Source organism: Poecile atricapillus, chromosome Z (genome assembly GCF_030490865.1).
Source record: "Poecile atricapillus isolate bPoeAtr1 chromosome Z, bPoeAtr1.hap1, whole genome shotgun sequence".
Classification (NCBI taxonomy): domain Eukaryota; kingdom Metazoa; phylum Chordata; class Aves; order Passeriformes; family Paridae; genus Poecile; species Poecile atricapillus.
The window spans coordinates 89,514,308-89,537,176 of record NC_081289.1 but is presented as its reverse complement, the minus strand read 5'-3'; the positions used below and the strand labels follow the sequence as shown (position 1 = coordinate 89,537,176).

At 44.4% G+C, this 22,869-nt stretch overlaps 1 protein-coding gene across 3 annotated transcripts in view; it reads right to left on the bottom strand.

The window, feature by feature from the left end:
* PRDM6 (PR/SET domain 6) overlaps nt 1-20,162 on the bottom strand; it is a 76,685-nt gene extending 56,523 nt beyond the window's left edge. The window contains exons 1-3 of one of the 3 annotated variants that reach the window (XM_058826148.1): nt 19,996-20,162; nt 18,806-19,333; nt 9,459-9,766 (exon numbers count right to left, since the gene is read on the bottom strand). In XM_058826148.1, the coding sequence (XP_058682131.1) occupies nt 9,459-9,766; nt 18,806-19,325 (828 nt within the window). In that variant the 5' untranslated portion in view covers nt 19,326-19,333; nt 19,996-20,162. Of the gene's footprint in view, nt 1-9,458; nt 9,767-18,805; nt 19,334-19,701; nt 19,739-19,995 lie in introns of those variants that run through there. The other 2 variants (XM_058826147.1, XM_058826149.1) reach the window with 2 other exon arrangements.
* Nucleotides 20,163-22,869: the final 2,707 nt, after the last annotated feature.

Here is a 22,869-nt window from a genome sequence, read left to right as displayed (position 1 = left end):
ACCTCACATTTATCAGGAAGAAAAATGCCAGAATCAGGGCATGGTATCTAACAAAACACAGGCTTGGATCCATGGAAAAAAAACACTGCTGAAAACACAGCTGAGGTCCCAGCTTGGTACACTTCAATAACTGCCTCAAAGGGTTACAACAGCTTCAAGTGGAACTTCCAAATTTGTGTAACTTTTTGTTCATTTCTGTTAGAACTGGTCAAAACCAATCTGCAATTTACACTTTTGGATGAAAACCACACCCTTTTAAAAATCAACCTTTTTTTTTCAAAAACCTATTAATTTTGTGTAAGCATTGTGATAATATTTTTGCATCAGTAAAAATGAGATATATTTATGTTCATTAAATGTTAGTGTTTCTTCCTGAACTTTCTGAATGCATGCCATCTAAGAATCCAACCAGTCTTCCTGTTCTGAGATGGCCAATGGCCGTCCCTAGGTCATGGATGAGAATATTTTTTTCCTTCTTTTTTTTGTAACAGTTGGGGTTTTTTCATCAAATGTCAAATTTCATAACGTCTTCTCTGAAAGACAAATAATTTTTTTTTTGTGACAGAAAAATGTCACTTTGTTACTGCAGCTGTCACTGAAATATTGCTGGTCATGATAAAGTGAATTAACACAAACCCAGGCTAAAATCTACAACTCTTTCATCACCTCTCCAATTGGAAATTAAGATGCACTTTATCAAAAACTGATTATACAAAAAAAATCAAAAAACAAGAAAACAAACCGATTCTGAGTTCTCCTCATTTTTATCAAAGTGATTGAGTGTGTCTTTCATCTCCTTTTACTGGAGCAGTGGAAACGAGGAGAGCATTCAAGACAGTTTAAAATAGGACTAGGACTAGGACTAGAACTAGGACTAAGAATAGGAATAGGAATAGGAATAGGAATAGGAATAGGAATAGGAATAGGAATAGGAATAGGAATAGGAATAGGAATAGGAATAGGAATAGGAGCAGGAATAGGAATAGGAGCAGGAATAGGAATAGATACAGTAAGATATAATAAAAATATTATCTAGAAAAGAGAATGTTTTTTTAAAAAATTTTTTTACTTAAATGGCTAGCTCTTTTTACAGAATTATGATCTAAAAATGGTGCCAGTCACCAATCCATACAAAATTCCTTTCACAGATTGATAAAACCTAATATCCTGTTTTCCACAGTGAATGCTGATGTGGCAACAGGCAAAATAATACATATGAAATATTTTAAAAGACCAAAAAGTGACCAGTACAGAACTAGAAGATTAGTCTAGGTAAAAACAGTCAACCTTAGATTTGCTTATGCCATAAGTGTTTTAGATGACACATCACCTAATGTAGGATTACTAGTTTAGGACTGTAATACTGACCGCTACTCTATTTGCAAATCCAGGGCTCTGTTACAGGTGAATTTCCTATGCCCTCAATTTCATAGGGCATGGTAGTCATGCTAAAACCACTTTTCTCCACTTTGTAGTTCCACAGATGAAACCAAAACATCTTTAGAAATACCCTCAGCTCAATAAATTTGCTTTCTCACATGCCAGTATGTCTCCACACAGAAAGTATCAGATTGAATTACTGACAAAATACAGAACTGTTTATGTACACCTTGCTCAATCCAGGCAACTAATATGCAATGTACTACAAACAACAAATTTTTGAGCCACATATTTTTTACAAGATACAGAAGAAAAAAATGTTTTTCTTTGTGTCTAATATTCATCTAACTAAACACAATGCACTACTACACATCCACTGGCAGTGCAAACATCCCTTTTGTCACAGCAAAAGTGAAGTGCTGTCTTTTGGTCTAATGAATGCATTAATACAAAGATCCCTTAACATTTACTGCAATATTGTTTCTGTATAGACAGCAGCAGACAATATGCAGATGGTTCTGCCAAAGAGCTACTCACCTATCTTTGAAAAAAAGATTTAAGAACTGTGATTACACCAGTACTGTGTTATTCAGTCATGCGTGAAGACCTCCTTAAATCAAAGCTCCTAGTGACATCAGTGGCTATCAGTGCCTAGGCAAGGACTGCAGGACATCAGTCTTGGAAACTCCTGATATGCATATGATACAAAATAGCTTTTTGCCAGCTATGACTGGACCTCGTGTACAGTTTGGAAAAAGAATCTCCTGGAATCACCTGCATTTTAAGAATTTTACCTTGCACTTTGATAATTTCCATGCAAGCAGAAAGCACTGTGGTTTTGTGGTTGGTGGCTAGCATTTTGTGGCTTTATTATATTTGTTTTAATATAGGAAAACTTCTAGAGCATATTTGCTTTATGACATAGTTTCTTGATTGTGTCTTCCAGAAATAATTGACCCAAATCTAGTTACTGTACTCTATCTATTGGTTAATTAGAACTTTAAGATGCAACAAATAAAACATGTTATTGATTTTTAAATCCTCAATCAAATAAATATTTACAGCTGCAATTTACCAAAATTATTTACCTTTCAATAACAGATCACAAAAAGTATATGTGCTACAGGTTCAAGTGAATGCCTTGGATGTCAACAAATTACAAACAGAAGGAAAAATAAGTGTTCCGGCTATCATTACAGGCTATAAAGAGCTAATGTGGTTCTACTTTAAAGATGTGTGATCTTCTACATTAGTAGACTTTTTCAATGCATAATTGACCTTGAGATGGAGAATAACCTAGCAGTAGAGTGGCTTTTCTTTTAAAGAACAATGAGTATAGGTATTAGAGGATGTGCCTCTTGTCAATGATCATTGCTGAAATCTGCCTATACCACACTAGGACAATCAATTTTGTAAATGATTGCAATAATCAAGGAAATTGCCTAATTTATAAATCCTGGCATACAGCATTTTAATGGATTTCTACATTTTAATGCTGATGCTTTCAAAGCCAAATGAATTGTTGTCCAAGCTGTCACTACACAAAATGATAAAAACATTCAGTCTTGCGGGTAACTACATCTCATGGATATTCAGACCATCAGGTACATAATCACTCTTTAGTGAAACCTGTGATAGCTTCCAGTTACAAGCCAATTGCAAAAAAAGCCACAGTTTCCTTATGAAAAAAACCTTCTGTGAATTGAGGACTAAAAATAGTTAAGAATTACTGAAATAAGACACTGAAAATTTTCTTAGCATCCTTTGGCCAGGTAAAACAGCCCACTGTTTTACCCCCTACTGGTTGTTTTTTTTTTCTATAGGGGAAAAACCACAATAATCTTATTTCTCTAACTAAAAGGCTGGTCTAGCAACTTTTTGACCATGGATTCTGTCAGAGCAGACATTGTTCAAGCGGAAGGATAACAGATGCAGGACATGATGCCATGGCTGTGGCTGGTGGGTAATTCTACCTAAACCACCCTCCAACTCACTCTCCACCCTCAAGCTGGTTCTGCAGACGTAGTCGTACAGGCATTGCTATTCTCAGTTAAACCTTAAGCAATTGATTTCAGCCAATAGTGGGCTGGCAGTGCTTTACTTACTGCTCAATCTCACTAACCTGACATTTATGGTGTACTGATTGGCCTATGTCAGTGGTGGTGGTTGTAAATTCACTTTGAAAAGCTTTGTGTTAACAGCCTTCAACCAGGCTCCGAGACGAGTATGAGCAGGCAAGCTGACAATTGCTCGACCTCCTGCCCTTATTACAGTGAGTAAATCAGGCTTTGAGCCATTAGGCTGGAGCCCGAGGCCTACGCAAAAAGGATTGACATGACTAAAGGTCAACCTCTGTCACACATGTGTAACAATTTGGATAATGGAATTCTGTAACTTATCTGGAAAAAGTGCCAAGTGCGTGGAGGGAAGGTATAGCCTGGGCTGAATTTTCCAGCTTTTATGTTAAGGGCTTATTTAAAAGTCTGCACTTTAAACTCCATGTGCATTTGATGCCACAGAAGCTGAGAGACCAAAATGCACATAGAGCATGGTTGAGGCAATTCTGCAGAATACTGAGCATCACTACCACCTGAAAAAGCACATAGCACTGTTTCACTTAGTCAAATCTATAATAAATACATTATAATAAATACATAAAGACATCAGGCCTGCAACACATTTTGGACACTTGTATAGGTCATTTAAGTATTGCCTTTATTTACACAGTTTTGAATCAAAAGTCAGCAGAACAATGGTATCATAAATTAATTGCAATTTCAGGCCTTACAAACTAGTCTCATCCAATAGTGGAAATTGCTTTTGTAATTAAGTAAATTAAAAGGTCAGATATTGCCATAACATTGGTGCCTAGTCAGCAACACAGAAAGGTAGTGGTCAAACAAGGACAGAACTGAGCTTTTATATTTATTTGTGTTTCACGTCAGTACTTTTGCATATTACATAATGAAATCTCCAAGGTGAGATTATGTGCCATGGAAAAACAGATAGTCCCTGCGTGATCTAGATATTTAGAAAATATTTTTTTTTTCTGGGAATAGTGTGTGTCCAGACCCGTGCATGTTCCATGCAGTCCTCAAAATTCCTGTTTCAGTAACACTGTTAAAATTCTGGGGCTGTGTCCAATTCCAAACACCAAAGTTTATTCCAAACTTCACTTTGTTCAATAGGAGGAGAATCTGTCCCCACACCAAATTAGATTTATTTTGTAGCACATGTGCTTAGGCATGCAATACATATGTTGTGTAGACAGAGAGAACATACCAAAAATATGGAGATACATGAAGATAACGCATGGTAAAGTCTTGTGAAGGTCACAGGTCTTTCAAAAGAAACATCAGGGTTTTGTTTGGCTTTTCGAAGAGCAAAAATTATTAAATATAAAGCAGCTTCTACACTTGGGATCACACTAACTTTTTATGGACCATAAGAAAGGAGTTTGTAACTGATAGAAGTTATCCAGGAAAATGTGCTAGCAAGTGATCCAGAAATACCATTGACAGAGGGCTGCTTTGTAGATGCTTAGCACAATTTTCTTACCGAGCTTACAGCTTAGCATGCTGCTGACCACAACATTAGTGATATGTTCTCACAGCACAGGAACTTAAAATTCATGTAAAAATAAAGATTATTGGGCTTTTTCAGTGGAAAATAAATGCAAGGGTCATGCATCACACAAAACCCTCAGAAATGGCAAAACAAGAAAATAACAGAATGGCTTCAGCTGTTACTCTTAATAACTTAAGATACAATAGTAAAGTAGCTAAGGAGGCTTTTCAAGACAAAATTACTTGAATTTTATGAACATGACAAATTTGAAACAGAGCTGACAAGCAGTCTGGAATACTAGATGACAGATTGCTGAGAAACATAATTTTCACTTTAATAGAGCGGCAGCATGCGCATAATTCTATCCCCCAGTGCTTTTCTGTAACAGCAAATTTAGTCCAAAACTGCAGCCTTGAGAATCTAAATATGAATCTATCACCATAACTGGAATGAGTGCTTCATTTGACGGGTAAGGATTCTCTGTGCATATTAATTTGTTCAAAACCATCCAGTATTGCTGCACGGGCCCTGGCCAGCGTGCATCCCAGCAAAATGCCTTCTCTTGCTCCAGCAGAGGGCAAAGGCAATGTTTTCTTTTGGTTCAGTTGAGACACAAGAAGGACAAAGAGTACCCATATGGTACTTTATTAAGGTTACATGTACACTTTCTTGTGCCAGTTAATTCAGGGAGGGGGGAGGGGGTGGGGGGGTAAAGGAAGCAAGGGGAAAGAGGGAATTTTTTCAGGGCAAAATCAGTTGTACAGGTTTAGCATTTTATATTTACTAATGAACACTCTGATAAACACATACATATACATATTTTATATATAAAATTTAGCTCATCTCTGTGAAAAAAAAGTTGCATATGATAAAGCATTACTTCCAAAAATGCTGAGCTTCAATTAAGTAAAGTTGAAATGAAGTGAAATATTATATTTGACCTTCTTAGGCTGTTGCAAGGAAAAAAACCAACTATTTGACCACTTATGAAATAAAAAAAAAAAAAAGAGATAACAAACTCTTTATCAGGCACATGAAGAAGAGGAAACTAATAAGACTATATCCTTTGATATGTCTGTCAATAAAAGTTTTTTCATCTAAGCTGCATTTGCAGGGGAAGAAGACAATTTACAAATTAGCTGTTTCCAGAATTCACAGTTTAAACTTGGGAGCCTGAAAAATTTTGACTACTAAAATGTATGCATATTTAAACTTCAGTGTTCTATCCTAATAGAATTTAAGTGTATATCGTATACATTCCTTAAGTCTACTCTTATTAAATTTTGATGTTAAACAGAAAGGGAAAACCATGTGCAACTAGATTAATTTATCTCCAGGGAGTAAGGACACATTAATAATTGAGATAATGTTTTCATATATGTTGGAATTGAGTGCCTTTCCACTTCTGTATTAGAAAACACATTAGCAGCAAATTATCTCATTCTCATCAGTAAGACCTAATTGCTAAAAAAGTCTCTGTTTCTTTGCAATAACAAAAGGATAATTCTCACTACTTAAAAAAAAAAAAAAAAGGGATCAGAAACATTATCAAGCGCTGCTGGAATAAATGCCTGTATTACCAAAGGGAGTGTTTACTTAATACACCCAGTCCTGTTTTTGTTTTAAACAAATCAAAGTTTATTGTATTTTTATAAAATACAAGCAAACTCTGGTTACAGAAGTGGGCCAAAGGGTAAAAATTTAAAGGACTACAACTGAAATGACTAATATTTTTGGCTTTCTGAAAGACTGATCTTTCTGTAAGTTATAAAAAATTATCTTGGCTGATTGTGGGAGAACTCTGTAATTTCCCATGAACACCCATAGGTGTCAAGGCCTGTTGTGAGGTATTGGAATGGTATGTAATTTACTCTGAGTCGTTGTACATTATGCTGTGTGGATCACATACAAAGCAAACATCGAGTCCATAGTGGGAACACTTGTGCAGACAGGCTGAAGCATATTTCCATAACATTGAACTATACATCAAATGCAATGCTTCTAATGTTTCCCACAACAAAGAGTATAAAAAAAAAGCAACCAAAACAGCAACTACGTTTAAAAGTGTTTGCAATAGCCCGTTTGCCTGGTGTACACAAAGAATTGCAAACTAAAACAAATATCTATCAACTTTACAGTGTTGAGAGTAAAATATTAAAATGCAATTTTTGATAGTAAAAACGTGAAATTCTCTCCATAAGGTCCATCAAGACCTAATACTGAATAGCTGATCTGTAGACAGACTTGCATTTGCAGCTGTCTGGGAAATATTGGTGGTAGAGAATTGACTAAAGTCACAACTTTATAAAGGGACTATGATGAGACATTCCTTCATCATTTTTCCATGTAGACTAAATGCATACAGACAATGGAGATATATACTGTCATTTGCTTTTATGTATTTGCACAGATCAGGTTTTGTACACACACTTTCTAATTACTTTCTTTCAATATAGTTTTCTTTATTAAACATTGGTTTTCTGATATATAAAGTATGTCAAATTGAAAGACAAAACTAATGAGAAACAGCAAAATTTTAGCTAGAGCTTAGAGTATGTGTTTCTTTGATAACAGTTTTTGTCATTAACAGAAATAATTCAAGACAAGAGCTGCCTAGCAATACATTATTAATAAATCAAACTGAATTCTTATTTTTAAGATCGTTCAATTAAAATACATGCATTCATTTTGCTAGTCAACAGGAAGTCTGTGTCGTGTGTTAAGAGCACAAGAGTAATCCCACACAAAAAAACTCAGCTGATAACAACTTACGGCCTGAATCTTGTATATACAATACTGCTGTTCTTTATTTCTTCCTTGGTATCTTTTTGGGTTTTGCTTTTAATTTTTTTAAAAAACCCGAGCTTCTTTCATTGCCTCAGAACAGTTTTTAAGTTAACCTGAAATATGATTAAAAGTTCTTGCTTTTTTAAAAAGATATTGTCAAGTTTTGCAACTTTACTTGCATAAAACTGATTCATTTAAAAAATAAATTGATAATGTAAATATTTATGGAAAAATTATCTGACTCCATTTATTTTATCAAAATTTCAGTTTTTTATGTAGTACATGGATCTGGCAATCTCATTTTACTATTATGCATTCTGTTAATTAGAATAGTCTAAACCACAATGCCCTTCTTAATAATTAGAGCCCCCAACATCATGATAAAGTGTTCCATAAAAATATTTGTTTGATAATATACCCCAAAGTACTGTAATTATAATCACTGGACTTTGGTGGGAGCAGATTTAAATCCAAAATGTCAATATCTCCTGTACAAGAGAAATTCCAACTCCTCTGGAGGCAGCAGCAAAATTCCCAATGATTGCAATTCATCCAGTTCTACTGATCACATTCAGGTGTGATGTGAGATTGATCATTTTAATGTGAAAATCTGCTTATTGCCACAATGATGTTTTTGAATAAGTACCTTGAGAGAAAGACCCTGATGTGTAGTTTATTATTTGTTTACAGCTAGGAAAGCATAGGAGCTCCTACTCTTCCGCACCCAGAAATATCTTTCAAAGATCTATTCACTTTCACTCTACACACACTGAAGACAGCAAAACCACTCTGCATCTTCACAGATTCCTCATATTCTGAAGATTTGGATTTGGTCTAGATAAGCAAATACCACGGATCTATGGGCGTGTTTCTACTTACTGTTGCATCAATTTTGAGGCAAGCAGAGATTGAAGCTAGAGAGGACTAAGAAGAACTAAAAAATTACACCTTCCAGTACAAATTAAAGAAGAAATGAATGGCAAAAGGCTAGAAAGAGAGTAGGCTCTTTCTGACACACAAGGATTATAGGTTTTCCCTAACAGTTATAACTGTTACCCTCTCTAAGACAGTGACAAATATTTTTTAAAAAAATCAAAACAAAACTACAACCCTGAGATATCTGAAAGTGGCTTTTACACAAAAGTACTGGAAACCTCATTAAGGGAATGCACGGTAGGTGCAGGACCAGAGCTGAACTAAACTGAACAAGCACTATGTCCTTCACTCTGCAAAGGGTCAGGCTGTAGAATAGGGTCCTGGGCTTGTTTCAGCAGCTTTCTTGGATTGTCTGGGGCAGCAACGATGCAGCACTCCATCTCAACCCACATGTGCTGCTCTAACATGATGCAGCTAGTGCTGTGACCTGAGACCTCCACCAGCTCTTGTAACTCAGGTCAAAATATAGAAAGCACTGGGTGTTGTAAAAGCTTCAGACTTCTCTGATCAAGTCTCTCTACTACACATTACAGCACCTGCAACAGTCAGCTCTTCTTTTGCTCACCAACTGGGGTTCTGTGCTGTCCACTGTTTTTCTGGCTACCTTTATCATAGCAAGGCTTTTGCTTGCACTGGCTACATTTTCAAACCTGCTTACTCGGTTTATTTGAATTCTCGGTTTGTTAGCTTATTTTCATGGCTAATTCTGGTGCTAGTACTGCATACAATCACTCCATGTTTGCTTCAAAAAGATCAAATTTGACAAGGAAGGAAAGATTATAACTTACTTCCCAGAGATGTTGAGTGTTCCTGATGCCACCTGCTTGAACCTTCTCTGGCAAGAGCAAGATTCCCTGGAAGGGCCCAATCCAGGTGCCCTGCTGGATCCGTTGTGCCGCACAAATGCCATAGGCCAGGCCAGGCACTGTGCTGGTGCACAGACACACTTCCCGGGGCAGGTCCCGGAGCCACTCCGGGATCTCAGGCGGAGGAGCTGCCGCGGCCGCACTGCTGGTACCCACCAGCCGGCGCAGGGAGTGCAGGGGCCCATGCATAGGGCACTCTCCGTTGCGGTTATCAGCACACATGTCACATCCTGAGGGACAAAGAGGGAAAAACACCATCAGTGCAGTGCTGCTGGCCTCCACCATCACCACTGCCACTGGCCATATCACGCAGATCCCTGCGCTTGCGCTGCCATTCCATGGCAGTACTCATACACACCGTGCCCTCTTGTGTCTTGCTTAGGCTGGTTTCCCAGATCTCACCAAAGCCCTAAATAAGAAATTCCAAAGGCCGAGCAGAAATCCTGCAGACAATTTGCAAGCCTGGTGTGTTCACAAACCTGCCAAGATTCATTTACTTTAACAATGTTTTTAAAGATGAATTTTTTGACTAATATAAATAGCCCAGTTAAACCGTCCCAGTGTGTTTAAGTGAGACATTTTAAAACACAGTCATAGTGCCTTACAAGTCCCTCTCAACTGCCTTACCACAACTCAGCCCAAGGGCTTAATTGGAACAAGATTTAATTTAATCCTTATTTTAAATGAATGTTCACTCTGCTTTTTACATTAACATGTGTGTGTGCATGCCTGTCTGTTCGGAAAATAAAATAAATAAACCAGAACCTCATGAGTGACAAACTGGAGCCTGCATGCACATTTACTTTCCTAAAGACAAATCTAAGCTTAAAATTGAAATTATGCAGCAAATATTACTGGTTCCTAGCACACATCTGAGGTTTTATTTATTGAATTAGAATGCATGTTCTTTGGCTATGACATGTAACTGAAGCTAGGCAAAAAACCCAAAACAGCCTATCTGAGTTTGTGAGCAATTCCTGTGAAAAAGATCAGTTGTAAAACTGTTAATTTCCCTAACTGTTGTTAATAATGAATGATGTGTCTCTATTTTGGGAAGATCCTACCATGACTTTTCTGAGCAAAGAAAATTTTGGTTAAATATTTCCACTGCACACTATTCCACACACCACAAATGTACATCTTCCAGGAAAATGTTTCACGTTCAAAAAATTAATTTCTCTGGTGATATGCTGAGTTAACATAACAATGAATCTCTTGAAATAAGTTGCCATCTTCTTTACATTTCATTTTTGTAGCACAATAAAGGTTTCCATATAAACTTATTCCAGAAATACAAAGAAAAAAACAATAATTATGGAGTAGTATTCTTGTAGCAAGTCCTGCATCTTTCCCCTAATAATTTTATATACCACTCCTTATGAAAACAGAACACAGCATTCACTACAGAAGCAGGAGTTTCTTGGTCTTTGCCACAGACTTAGACTAGACTGCCTGCAACCACAGTTTCAATCCTCAGGGGCCCTGACTCAGATGTTCTTCTTTCCAAAGTGGATGTACAATATATTAAGTAGGCCTCTGTCCTACAGATCCTTCAAGGGAAAACCCTGCCCTTATTTCAGCAAAAGCTGCTGAAGGACTATAAAGGATGTATCTTCAAATTATGGCTTCTATGTGTATTCTCCAGTTTCAGGCACGCTACATAAACACTATTTTGTGTCATCCTCCTCTAAATTTAAGCATAAAAAAGTGGCGCATTCAGCAACAGGAAATTTTTACAAAGTTACACGTGGAATCTAATTTTGCTCAAGATCATTAAACCTTTGGGTCTTGCAGAAAATTCGTGTCTCCAGCCGGTGCTCGTCAGTTCAAGTCCCCTACCCGCAGCATCGGTAGCAGATCTCAGCAGAGAGCGAGGAGACAAGCCCCGAGCTGTGCATTACTCTGGCCCTACAGAAGGGCTGCATGTGAAACTGGCCCCAAGGCATCCATCCCTAGCAGCTCCGGGCAGGAGGCAGAAGGCAGAGGAGAGCCGGCCAGCGCGGCAGGACAAAGCCACCTAGTGGGGACCGCGCCTACGCCGCCAAAAGCCTGACTTGGGCTGGGGGGTGCAACCCCGCCTTGTCTTAACTACATCATCCCTGCCGCAAAACGACTTCTATTGGGCTAAGCCGCAGCTGCAGAGGAGTTTTGCTCTCTCAGCCACGTCAATTAGAGGTGGATGGAGGATGGGATTTGCAGGACCCCAAGGAAGGTATTTCTGGCGAGTCCTAAAAGAAAATTATTACTCAGCAGATATTCCTACAACCATTGAGACATGATGAATAAAAGGCATCAACTATATGCTGGGGGTTGGGGAGGGCTGTTGGGGATTTTTTTATTATTATTATTTCCACAGCTAGTTTGGAAAGCGAGGTGTCACCACAGCATCTTCTCTTCCCTTTCCTCTTCAAAACCAGCCATCAAGAAACCCTGCGGTTTTGGCATATTCAAAGGTGTTAGGGGCAGCACTGCGATTTGGCACTGGAGATTAGATAGGAAAGGATCCCAAATAAGAAAAGGGAAGAAAAAACCCAAACAACAAAAAAACAAACCCACAATCCGAAACAGTTTGGCATGTGATACACTCCAAACAGATTATGGCTGAACTCTATGATCTACAGTTGGACTTGATGACTTCACAGATCTTTTCCAACACAAATTGTCCTATGATTCAATGAAATCTGGCATCAACCCATGCAAGTTAGAAAGAAAACATCTTACAGGAAAACTGAGAGCTTAGAGGAATTATGTCTAACCATTATGTCAGTTAGCACCCAGGGCAGGCCCTTGAATTCTAATTGTTTGAACAGCTTTAATATTTTCTAGATGAATTTCTTAGAGAAACTGTATCTCTGGAGAAATTTACATTAAACATGCTAAAGTACCTTCTTGACTCCTGTCAGACAATTTCAGCATCAAGTTCCTGCATCATACCACCAGATATACATAACTTTACATGCACAAAAATTTCAGTACCTGACTAGAACAATAATTTTCTTACTTCATTCTGACAAAATGTGTGCATGAATGTGGGTTGAACATTTTATTTCTACATTTCCAAGACAAAGAAACTAAGAAATTGTCAAGGAGTATAAACAAACCCTGTGTCACTGTCATTTATTCTTACAGAAAGTCACACATGGTGATATTTATTTTCCACTGTCCAAAAACAGTGGTAATGTCTTAATGCTTGGCAGTCACAGTATCTGATCCCCTGCTGTGTTCCTTTCCCTTTGTCCTGCCAAAGCTGAAAATTTGGAAAATGGAACATCTTTTGAAACTGTTTTGGCTAATGGCTTGTTGATGAGGAGGAAGGAATCTGTCTTTAATACTAAGCAGTACTGAAATTCTCCTCAGTTTCATGCTTTATACATTTAGCTTTAGTTGTTACGTAATTGTACAAATAAAACCTTAAAAATTTCTCATAAATGCTATAAGGAATGGAAGCCACCCTGGATATATTTTACCATGCTGGAGTAAAAAGGCTACTGTGCATCTTTTCTTCTTCTGTGACTAACTTTTGTGTAATTCCATTTAAGGACCATCACTGTAGGCAGTGTATTCCTTTGCCTCAGAAGACAAGGGAAGGATTTCCTTCATATCAGATTGGGGAAAAAAAATCTAGAATTCCAAGACTTGCACACTACCCTGACTCACAGCAGGATCAACAGCATCATCTTGGCTGAATCCTGAATACTGAAAATAGTGCAGAGCACAATGTGTCACACTGCACCAATCTGCTTAATAAGACATGGAAAAGAAATGGGGGGCTGAGAGGGAGAGTGTTGTGGTGCACTGACATCACCCAGGTCTCCAAACTGGGTGGTTCCCATTATGACCCACACTGGTGTGGGGAGTTCACATGAAAGGGATGCTATACAAGTGTGAACCTCCCAGAAGATGGCCACACAGGGTGACAAGGAGAGGTGTACTGTGCCAGTTTTGGCCTCAGAAAGCAGTTGAGTGTTAGTACAGTGCTTCACTGAGAACAGCTAAAATGGACAATTCCACTGTCTGTAATAGCATCAGTCAAGCCCCAAATCAAGTCAAGAAGAAGCAAGAAATGTGAGAAAATTGGAGGACTTGCTGAAAATGGGAAAATGAAGGACTGCAGCCAGAGCAGACTGTGTCTTGATAAAGTCTAGAGATGTAGAAGGTAAAATCGGTGGGAATACTCCACAGTATTGCAGGCCCAGATACAGCCAAACACTTTGGAAGGAGATCAGTTTCTTACTTTATACCTTCAGATTCTATAGATAAGAAGGATTAAGGAAAGGAAGATGCAAGAAAAAGAAAATTAAAGGATTTCCTAGTGGAGCTGTTTGGCATGGTTCTTATGGAAGGACTGCAATATGTTACTGTTTATGTGCCTCCAGAAAAATGAACACAATGTAATGCCAATACTATAACTCTGTGTGAGTACAGTTAAAAGTACTAAACCTAAAAGGACATACCAGTGCCCCCAAAATGTAATTTTAAACACGCACCAACATAAATACTGCACTACTACTGCACACTTTAAAGCAAATCTGAAAGGAAAAGCCTTTTGTCAGTGAAAACTAGGGTTTAACACAGTGTTTTTAACAGCAAACCAGCTGTAACAATAAATGAAAGAAGTACATTTTTTCCTCAGCAATAATATGCTTCAAAGGTGCAGTTAGACTGGATACCTGCAGTTTTCTGGTATTAAAGAAGGGTGGCCTCTGACCCTCTGCTTCATAATTCACCACAAGCATGCAGGTATCCAGTGTAAGTGGCCATCATTTCACATGGTATTACTCACTTGCAAGTATAAATCACTACGGCTGGCCCTGTATCCCAGTCTGGGCCCGGGTACCCAGCTAGGCAGGAGGGAGGGTGGGAAGAGACAGTACCCTTTCATTTCCTGAGGGCTGGAGCTTTCCAGGGAAGCACTGCCTCCCTCCAGTTTCCTCATAGATGAGCTGGTATCTACCTCCGTTCACCAAATTATTGGCAGTCTGTTTCAGACTGCCTCACTGGAGGCAGACTTTCCGAGGGACGAAACACAGATGCACTTTCCTGTCGGGTGCCCTCTTTTTATTTACTTTCTTATTCTAAATACTCTTTGCAGAGAGCGGGACCAAGCTCAGCCCGCTGACCCAAGGCTGTCACCGGGTCCCGGACGCTCGAGCCCCTCTCTCGCAGGGCTTAAAGCCGCTCGCAGTCCCTCGCCATTCCACCCCGGCGCAGGGGAGGCGAGCGGAGCCCGGCCGGCGGCACGGGCGCTGCTCCCGCACCAGCGCAGGAGCTGCCCCGCGGTCCGTGACTCCCGGCCGGGGCTCAGGCACACCCCGCCACAGCTCCTCTGCCGAACGTGCTGTTCGAGAGCACGCCTGGGAGCCCCGAAGTGGGTCAGGGGGCCCGCCCAACCTGCAGAGAAGCTTTCGGGTTATTTTTAAGAGGCGAGTGGGGGGCAAGTTGAGGGAGGTGGGTTTGATTTTCCCTGTCTTCTACTGTAGGTATGAATGAATTAAATTTCCGTGTCAGGTATGAGAAGGGTAGGAGAATATTGTGTGTAGATAAACCTTGCCACCCTCTGCCCCTGAGAGACCCCCATATACAATGTAGAGATGATGAATAGGCGCTAGGAGAGGAGATCGAAGTTCAGTCCGCACCGGCTCCACTCTCTCCTACAAAACTATAGGGCAATTAATTGTGGCTTGTCCCCTCATCCTTCATCTCCTGGTGGCACATATCGATGGAGATTACTGCTGATGGACCATTTTATCACCCTAAATAAACAGTCACCACCTCCCTAACCTCAATCTAATGTATGGCTATCTGCTATGTTTAAGGGTGCCGGGTAACTAATGATGTAAAATAGCTAAATCATACAGGTTACCAGCAGTCCAGAGGAAAAAAAAAAAAAAAAAAAAGTCCGAATATTTTCCACACCGATCCACTTCACAGCATGTTATATATACACTGTCTCCCCATAAATTGAATGGGAAAAGGCGTGCAAAGTACTTGGTCGCGTGACACTTCAGTTTTACACAGCGTATTTATTACAGTGGCAGGTCGGTGCTTTCTGTTGGAGGTGGAGGAGTCTCAGAGTTCTCAGTGCGGAAGCGTCTCCCAAGAAGCAAGGGGCAAGCCTCCAAGAGAACAAGCCGGTCCCGCAGCCCCCGGACGCACCCTAGATCTCCTCCTGGTCGCCCGAGCGCCCCTCCCCCAGAGCCCAGAAATACCCTTGTCCTTCCAGATTCAAGGCTGGGAAGCAAACGGTCCCCAGCCGCCTGACACATTATCAGGGCTTTAACATAATCCCCTTTACTTCCCTGGGAGTTAAGACTGCTGGGCTTTAATTAGGGTTTTGTCTCTTGATTGGTTTTTATTTATTATTATTTTTGCCTAGCTAACCCCCTTTCAATTTAAAACAATTACATACAGACGCTTAACCCACAGCTCCTAGGCGGCCCTCGCCCCCCTCCCTCGCCCAGGACCGTGTCATATTCATTGATATTTGACGATCAAGGCGTGTGTCTACTGGGAAACCGCCGCCCATCCATCTTCCCGCGGCGGCCGCCCGGCGCCGGGCCGGGCCGGGTGCTGGGGAGCGGGGCCGGGCCGGGACAGCCTCGGCAGCCGATCGGGCTCCCCCAGCGGGCCCGGCCACCGCCCCGGCCCCGCAGAGAGGCCGGGGAATACGCGAAGTCCGCCGGCGCCTCTCCAGAGCGGATGGGACCTGCCGGGGAACGGGGACACGCGGGGTGCCCCGGAGAATAAGGGGATGCTCGGAATGGAGAGAGGGGTGATGTCTGGGAAAGTAGGTGAGACGGGACACTCGCTCGGTTGGTGGAGGAGGTACAGCAAAGATTAGAGCCCGAGAAGCAGACGGAGGCCTGCTGGGCCGGGCAGAAGAAGAGATAGACGCCCCCGCTCCGGGGAGGGGATTAGTCCCTGCGGGCCGGTGTCTGTGCCGGGCTGGGGAGAGCCCTCCGGTCTCGGAGTCTCGGTGAAGCTGTTCGGAGATGGAAATGCAGCAAGCAAGTACAATTCAAACTAAAGCAGACGGCTCCTCATCTTACCCACAGCCCCCACCTCTTTCCCCTCAAACGGGCAGTGAGGGTGGGAGTGATGCGAAACGGGGGGTGAAGGTGGGAGTCAAGGCGGCTGGAAATCCCGCCTGCCCACGGACCGCCAGCGGGACCCCGGCGGCGCTCGGGGAGCCGCGGAGGGGCAGCCAGGCCCGTGTCCTGCAGCTCGTTCCCGTGATCGTGCGAGCGCTTGGAGTGCGTGGCACGGCACAGTTGCGGCACTCCTTCAATGACAGTTTGCTTTTTTCTTTATTTTTTTTCAAGCACGAGTTGCCCAAAGCAACTGCGCTTGGTCCCAGAAGACTGAAACACTCCCCGTTGAAATTTTCGCTCAGAGGCAACTAATAACCGCTGGAGCGAAAGCCGCCCAGTAAACAAGTAAATTATAAGAATGTTTAGATCTAACTGAAGAAAAACAAACAAACAAACAAAAGAAAAGGCGAGATGGCGCTGGCTGCCCCCTGACCGTACTTCCGACGGCGACGGCTGCCCCGTCAGAGCCGGACGCGATCAACAAGCGTCCCTTCCGCAATCGACCCGTTTGCTTTCCCGAATCCACCTTTAATATCGCGCTCGGGAAGAAATTATTCCGTCTTCGCCTCCGACTCTGCGGGGTGCTGTTATTCCACTCACTCCTTAAAAATGTTCCCCCCCTAAACCGCTTTTTAATATTCCATTCTCCTTTTAAAACCTTTGCTCTTTAGATTTACAGAGCGGCTCCGAGAAGCAAAACATGTATTTGAGCAAGCAAATCATGTCTGAACGGTTCGGTTGTCCATTAGACGTGCATTTCGGATTCCATTTTCTGCATGTAATTTATAAGATCGCGTTTTCTTCACCCGAGAACACAAAATACACGAACAGGTTTCACTACAGGGTAAAACTAAGCATGAGGAAGACGCTCAAAATAAAGTCGACATCCAATACAGAAAGCTCAGCAATGGTAAGAAGGCGGGAAAAATCTCCACCAAACTCCTACTCAACTTTTCTCCCGCACATATGCACAGCGCTGAAGACTGTGCTAGCATCCACGCAGTTTAATTAATACACTACAGGGTGTCATGGAAACTTTCAAAACAAGCTCCTCGTCTGAAATTTAATTAAACGAATGTGCGTTTTGCCTAGGCATGTGTTTCAGGATTGCTGATTTGAGGTATCGTTTGTCTGTTCAACAGCCTTCCTTAAACAGACATTTGGGGAGTGGTGGTTGAGAAGGACAACAAAAATAAAGAGACTTAAGCAACCTTAGTATATAAGGGAGTATTTGGGGGGGGGGGGGGGGGGGGAAGTCCATGGGCCAGAGCCATGTATTTTAAGAGGGACAGATCCGTGTGCTCTGAATGTTAGTTATAAAACTGATGAACTAATGGGAGTTCATATAGTTCTTTTCATCCCGTCAATGTCCTCGGGTGCATCATATTGATAGATACAGGGGGGGAAACGGCAGAACCAGTTTCTAAAACTACAAACCTCTCATCCATACAGATGTTTAATAATAGCGGTGCCCCCTCTCACCCCAAAAAAACCCGCCCTAGCTGTATAATTTGCAACAGGTATAAACTCGTTATAATCACCAAGTCCTAAATTAATTCTGACACTCAAGCAGACATTTCCTCCAGAAAATCGCCTTTTCGCTTTCAACGACCATGTAATGCTTTTCCGTAGGGGCGAAAACTAAAACCAGCGAACTGTTAACGAGGTCTGAAAGGAAACGATGCTCCGAGATAAGAAAGAGGAAAACTTTGCTCTAGACCATCTGATGAAAACTGCAACTTTTTTCCTGCTCGGAGGAGTACTTGATTTCTGGGTATTCAGCGAAGCCTGAGCTTTCCAGGCAGGAAAGGAATGGGACATACAAGGCGAAAAAGGACCAATTTTGTAGCTAGTTGCCCTGAACCTTTGCTGAATCCATTTTCCTAAGCAGCCTTCTGAAAGAAATCTACCCCCATCACAGCCTTTCCGGTGAAGCGTGCCTGGGTTTCAGACAAGGAGAACTGCTATAGAAGATTTGCAGCCCGTCTCCTGAAACAACTGGTAACAACGCAAAAACTAAAGGGAGGAAAGGGAGAGACGGAGGATGCTCCTCGTGGAGTGAGAGCGGTGCAGGCACCAACTGCGGTCCCCCAGCCTGGAGCGTTCGCGGGCTGGCCCCGTGCGCGGAGAAGCGGAGGGTAAAGGGTGGAGGAGTGCGAGAAGGGGCACGATACGTACGGTTGTTGGGGTCACTGGTGTGCTGGTTCAGGGGGATGATCTCCATGCGCTGCTGCCCGTACAGGTAGTAGTCCAGCTCCTCGGCCGTGCAGCGATAGCGGGCGGCACCACGGTCGCCGCATTTGCCGCTGCCGGCTCCGCACAAATCCTTGCCCTGCAGGGAAGCGGGCGCTCCCCCGGCCGGGAGCTCCGAGCTCTGCAGCGGGCCGAAGACCGGGAGCTGGGTCACAGGCAGGGAGGTCAGACCAGCCAGAGAAGCGGCCGCGGCAGCGACGCAGGACGAGGTGGAGGAGGAAGACGGAGTGGACGAGGAAGAGGAGGAGGAGGCGGAGGAGAGGGAGGTCGGGCGCTGGCGGAGGCTATCAGCCGGGGGCTCGGCTCTCTCGGGTGGCTGGAGCTGGGCGAGGGGCCCGCTGCTTTTGAGCTGGCTGCTCTGCGGGAAAAGCTGCTGCCAGTGCTGCAGATAGGCGGGATCCACCTTCAGGAACGCGGATCCGCCGGGGTCTCCGGGCTTCAGCATCTCTCTGCCTGTGGAGCGGGGAGGAAGGGGACAGAAGACGTGAGACCCCCGCCCCGCCCCGGCAGGGCCGCCCCGACCCCGCGGTCGGACACACGCTCGGACACACTGGGCCACGCGTGGGCTCTGAGCCCTCGGCTGTGCGGGATCGGCGGCGGGACCGTGCACCCGTCGCTTCCTCTGCCCGTGGCCAGGCTCGTCAGGAGAAAACCTCGTCCCGAAAAGCCCAAGACCGAGAAACGTGGTGGTCGTGGCGACAAGGCTGTCCCCCGGTGCCGGCCCCAGAGCACGGGCAGGACGCGGGCGATGGCGAACAGCCCCTCACGCCGGCCCGCGGCCGGAGAGCCCCCACCGCCTCCCCGCAGGACGCACAGCTCACCACGTCCCCGGTGCACGCACTGTCTTCCCTTTTCACTCCTTTCCCTCTCTCCGCGGAAGCAAACGACTCTCCGCTGACAACAGGGAGGAGGAGGAGGAGGCGGAGGAAAGTTCAGTCACACGCACACGCGCGCGGTCTCTCCTCTCTTCTCCTCTCTTCTCCTCTCCGGCCGCTGCTGTTTTCCACTCGGGCGTTCACAGGCGGAGGGCGCGGGCCGGCAGTGCCCTGCCCCCCGGTGAAGGTGCCCCGCCGTGCCGGACAAGTCGGAGAGGCCCCGGCCCGGGTCTGCCTTACCTGAGCGGGGTGAGCGCTGCTGCGCGGGCGGCGTGCAGAGGTGACGGCTGCCCCAGGAGCCTTCGAGCCGGGCAACGGCCAGGAGCAAAGACTTCTCTGGTCTTTGTCCACGCGGGAGAGGGGTGATCCTCCTCTAGTTGCCGGGGACCGGCGGGCCGGCTAGCTACGAGCCGCCGGGCTCCCTCTGCTGTGGCTGCGCATCGCAGTCGCGGCCGGGCGCTCGGCTCGGCTCTGGCAGGCTCTGGGCGAGACACGTGGGTTTTACGACAGCGCAAAATACAAGTGTGTGTGGTGTGTACGAGAAGGAGGGGAGGGATCGGGAAGTTACCAGCAAGTCTGGATGCAGAGCTCTTTTTTTGGCAACTTCCCCCACTTTGTTCCTTGCTCAACTTTTAAAGGTGCCCCTTTCTACCCTTCCCTCCTCCTTCCCTCCCTCCCACCTCCCAGCTTTCTACCTCTCTCTCTCTCTCTCTCTCTCTCTCTCTCTCTCTCTCTCTCTCTCTCTCTCCAGTTTCCCTCCCTCTCTTTCTCTCTCCCTCCCTTCTCCCCCAGCTCCTAAGCGCAATCGTCCCGAAAAGAGCTGGGCTTTTGGCTTTTCCCTTGACGGAGGTGAGTGGTGGTCCGGCGCTCTCCCGAGCGGGATCCGCGCAGCTGCGCCGACCCCAGAGCCGAGCTGCTGGAGCTCCGGACCCCGCCTCGCACACAGCCAGCCTCCCGTTATCCGTGCTCTTGCCTCACTTACTTTTTGCCTCTCGGGGGTTAGGGTGGTTTTAGACACTTACCCGACCTGTCCTGATACTGCCTCAGGTAGTTCACTTAAGATGTATCCTGAATGATATGCCTTCCTTTCCCCTCGGCTACCTGAGACCAGTCCCAGCACAGATGAGGGAACCCACCGCCCCAGAGTTTCTCCTTCCTCAGAGCTCGCATCCTCGAGCACTAGCACGCCTCACTTCTGCTCTTTGTACTCGGTTACAGCGTACTGCAAGAAGTATGCCAGAGGGAGATGCAACCTGTGGCGAGAAACTTCTCATCTCTAGTGACTTTTCGTCCCCACTCTGCTTAGAAATTGGCGTTTCCCGCCCCGCTGCTCAGTTGTTGAGCTCACGTATCAGTGAGTATTTAACGGGTTTGGGGCTTTTTTTTCAGTTTCTTTCCTACACCGTGTGAAAAAACAGACGAGAACTATAATCTCTTAGGAATATCGCACGTACATAGTACGCCTTGCATTTAGGACAAAATGCACTAACTTTACCAAACCAAAACATCTCTCTAGTGTCAGAAGAGCCCTCGTAGACAGGTGTTATGCTGACACCGAATGCACAATTGCCTACAAACATAACGCGTGACCGTGTAAAATGTTTTTACCATTCTCCCCACACTGTTTCTAGTTTGTTTCTTTCCCACCCTTCATTCTCTCAGAGCCTGGGAAAGCTGCTGCTGTTTAGACTTTGTCTGTGTCTAAGGCAGGACATTTTAACACAAATTTGAACAGGGCTGGGGCAAAAATTGTTTTGACTGGAGTCATTTTGACAAGGTCATCCGTCATCTGCTGTATAGATTGATAACACCTAAATTAAATGCAAACAGGAGTAGGAACACCCCCAGTACCCATTTTTAGGGATTATAAAGTTGGACATAAAAACCTTATTTAAGTCTTTGATCAATTCCATTATGGAATATGTAATAATTTTCATCCCTCTCGCTCTATTAATCCTCTTTCTGAAGTTCTGCAGCGCTACCGCTCAGCTGGGGGACAGAGGTGCAGGCTGGGAGTCTGTTCGCACCGTCGCTGGCGCTCGGTGTTGGGTGCACTGACAGTGGGCGCGCTTGGTTTTCTCCGTTTTCACTGCATTAATACAATGTCTCGTCCCTATTCAGCTCCCTCCTGGTCACAGTTTTATCAGTTTTATTCCGCCCCATCCGACTATTGATATATATATATATATATATATATATATATATATATATATATTTTTTTTTTTAACGTGCACATCTGTGCTATGGTTGTTTTCCTTACTGGATTTCTTTCTAAAACACTGAATTGCTTTTAGTGGTAGCAATCTCAAAAATTCGTTTTGCCTTAGAAAAATGTGATGAAGCAGAGGAAAGATCCTAACTAATGGACTTAAGTACATTCTCAATACCTGCATTTGCTTCGAGTTGTTAACAGAAGTATTCCATGAAGGTTCATATTCAGGAGTACTTCAATCTGTTGCTTTTGGAATTTTTTAAACAGACAGAAAAGTAGCGCTTTGAGCGACCAAGGTGGCAGAATAAAATTTATGGACTCCCTTGACACTCCGGGACACTGAGGAAGCAGAGGAGAGGAAGAAGGCTCGCCGTGTTTGCCGGTCCTGGGGCCGTGCGGACGGCAAGGAGGGAGCGGGTCCCCTCAGCAGCCCGGGCCCGCGCCCCCGGCTCTGCCCGCTGGTTCGGTCGGTCACTCACTCGGCCGGGGGCGGCGGGGGCCGGCGGGCTCACTGCGCCTTGTCATTTGGCTTTTGTCCTTAGCGACAAGAAGCGCCGCTGCGCCGGGTCCACTCGACCGAGGGTGGGAATGGAGGAGAGCACCCGGGGAAGGTCGGTGAGCCGCGGGTCAGCGCCGGTGCCGAGCGGCGGGCGGGGAGAGCGGGGCTCCCTGCGCCGGGCCGGGGGAAAGGCAGCGGAGTGTCTCGCCAGGGCAGAGGACGGCTTCTCTCCCAGCCATCGCCGCTCCTTTGCTCCCTCGGGAAGAGCCGAGCAGGCAGATTCGTCAGCAGGGCTCCCAGCCCTGAACCTGCACCTCCCCGGGGTGGCTTTAGCCAACCCTGACCTCTGGTCTCGCTTCCCCAGGCAGAGCGGTTTGTGCGCGTCCCTCCTGCCTCTCCCGAG